The sequence below is a fragment of the Myotis brandtii genome, unplaced genomic scaffold (assembly GCF_000412655.1).
Source record: "Myotis brandtii unplaced genomic scaffold, ASM41265v1 scaffold1445, whole genome shotgun sequence".
In the NCBI taxonomy this organism is placed as follows: domain Eukaryota; kingdom Metazoa; phylum Chordata; class Mammalia; order Chiroptera; family Vespertilionidae; genus Myotis; species Myotis brandtii.
This window is the reverse complement of record NW_005355184.1, coordinates 81,114-83,487: the sequence shown is the minus strand read 5'-3', so window position 1 is coordinate 83,487 and position 2,374 is coordinate 81,114. Positions and strand designations below refer to the sequence as shown.

Sequence of the window (2,374 nt, the reverse complement as noted above, 5' to 3'; positions counted from 1 at the left end):
GGGCTCTGAGGGACCCTTGGCTGGGGCGTGGGGGGCTATGACCTGAGAATAGTCTGTGATCAGCATTTCCTCTTTGGAAAAGGGAGCTGGTATGTTCTCATGTCCGCCTTCTGGTGACAAGGTGAGGACATGGCCATCTCAGGGGCTCCAGCCTGGGGATGTCCCAATGGGAGGGCAGAGATGGCCACTGCCAGTGACAGGAAAATGGTTTTTCCAAAGAGGAGACAGCAGGACTTGTCCCCAAGACCTTGTCTGGACTAAAAACTAAGGGGCTCTGGTTGGGGAAATGAGTGCGGCAGGTCTGTGGTGTCAGATTTGGGGGAAAGGGCTCCCTGTCCTGAGCCTGAGCGGAGGGCTCACAGCAAACCCTGGCATCCGGGCAGCTGACCTGGTGCCACAGGCAGGGCCTCAGCTTCCTCCCAGGGACTTAGGGTCACACAGTGAGTGGGTGGGATTGGTCTTGAGTTGATGGTGGAGGGAACTGAGGAGAAAGGGAAAGTGAAGAGGGGATGACATGCTGAGAAGCCGTTTATTTCAGACAGGATTCTGTCTTCATGTAAACTCTGACAGTCTTCCCACCACCCCTGGTGTAGGTGTCCTGGTCTTTCTACACAATTGCCTTTATGCTATGGGTGCTCTGAGCAACCGTCTGAGCTGACCATTGGCACAGTCCCCCTGGGATGGAGCTGATCTAACTCGGAAGCCTGTGCCCTTTCCATGATGAGCCTCCTTTTCTGGGGTTGGAGGGGCTGGTCCCTGGGACCACACTGAGTGGGGAAGGTCTGTGCCAGGAGGAGGGGGGAGAGCGAGCCCGTGGGGCGAGGACGCTGGTTCCGGGCTTTCCGTCATTGCTCCCTGGACTCTCTGGCCTGTGGTCACTGGTCTCTGAGGTCCCGGATTCTCTGGGAAATGTGACCTCAGGAGAGGGCGGCCTGACAGCTCTAAGGCGGGGCCTGGATGTGAGATCCCAGACTGTGGGCCCAACTGGTGTCAGGCTCAGAGGGGATCCCCGGCCCAGGGCGTCCAGGAGACTGTGTCCCCTCTGTCCCCTCTCTACTTGCAGGCAGTACCTAAAGCCATGGAGCAGGGTGGTGGAGGGAGGAGAAGGGTGGAGGGGGGAAGAGGGGGAGGGAGGATGGAGGCGCTGGTGGGGGCAGGGCTGCAGGTCTGTCCCTGAGGAAGGTCCCAGGCCTGCAGGCCACTCTGGCCAGGGTTGAGGCCTGACAGGCGGCTCCCGCAGGGGACTTCATGCTCCAGGGTAAGGCCCTCTGCTACTTCACCAACGGGACACAGCGCGTGCGGTTCCTGGTCAGATACATCTACAACCGGGAGGAGTTCGTGCGCTTCGACAGCGACGTGGGGGAGTTCCGCGCCCTGACTCCTCTGGGGCGGCCGGACGCCGAGTACTTCAACAGCCAGAAGGACCTCCTGGAGCGGACGCGGGCCGCGGTGGACACCGTGTGCAGACACAACTACCCGTTGCATGAGGCCATAGCCTTGCACCTGCGAGGTGAGCACCCCGCCAGCCCCCTCGGCCAGGACCAGTCTTCCTGCCCTGGGAGTGGCCGCTTCTGGGACCTGAGCTCCAGCCACTGAAGGGACAGGGAGTCCAGCAGAGGACAGCGGAACCGGGTCGGGACTGAGGGGGAAAGAGGGGGACTGAGGGGGAAAGAGGGGGACTGAGGGGGAAAGAGGGGGACTGAGGGGGAAAGAGGGGGACTGAGGGGGAAAGAGGGGGACTGAGGGGGAAAGAGGGGGACTGAGGGGGAAAGAGGGGGACTGAGGGGGAAAGAGGGGGACTGAGGGGGAAAGAGGGGGACTGAGGGGGAAAGAGGGGGACTGAGGGGGAAAGAGGGGGACTGAGGGGGAAAGAGGGGGACTGAGGGGGAAAGAGGGGGACTGAGGGGGAAAGAGGGGGACTGAGGGGGAAAGAGGGGGACTGAGGGGGAAAGAGGGGGACTGAGGGGGAAAGAGGGGGACTGAGGGGGAAAGAGGGGGACTGAGGGGGAAAGAGGGGGACTGAGGGGGAAAGAGGGGGACTGAGGGGGAAAGAGGGGGACTGAGGGGGAAAGAGGGGGACTGAGGGGGAAAGAGGGGGACTGAGGGGGAAAGAGGGGGACTGAGGGGGAAAGAGGGGGACTGAGGGGGAAAGAGGGGGACTGAGGGGGAAAGAGGGGGACTGAGGGGGAAAGAGGGGGACTGAGGGGGAAAGAGGGGGACTGAGGGCGGGAATGAGGGGTGAAGAGGGGACTGAGGGCGGGAATGAGAGGGAGAGAGGGGACTGAGGGCAGGAATGAGAGGGAGAGGGGAGACTGAGGGCGGAATGAGGGGAGAGAGGGGACTGAGGGCGGGAATGAGGGGGAGAGAGGGGACT

At 62.3% G+C, this 2,374-nt stretch overlaps 1 protein-coding gene across 2 annotated transcripts in view; it reads left to right on the top strand.

The window, feature by feature from the left end:
* The window catches only part of LOC102256158 (HLA class II histocompatibility antigen, DQ beta 1 chain), a 17,131-nt gene that overhangs the window by 467 nt on the left and 14,290 nt on the right, over positions 1-2,374 (top strand). The window contains exons 2-3 of one of the 2 annotated variants that reach the window (XM_014535547.1): positions 891-911; positions 1,228-1,510. In XM_014535547.1, coding sequence (XP_014391033.1) covers positions 891-911; positions 1,228-1,510 — 304 coding nt within the window. Of the gene's footprint in view, positions 1-345; positions 357-890; positions 912-1,226; positions 1,511-2,374 lie in introns of both variants that reach the window. The other variant, XM_014535546.1, reaches the window with a different exon arrangement.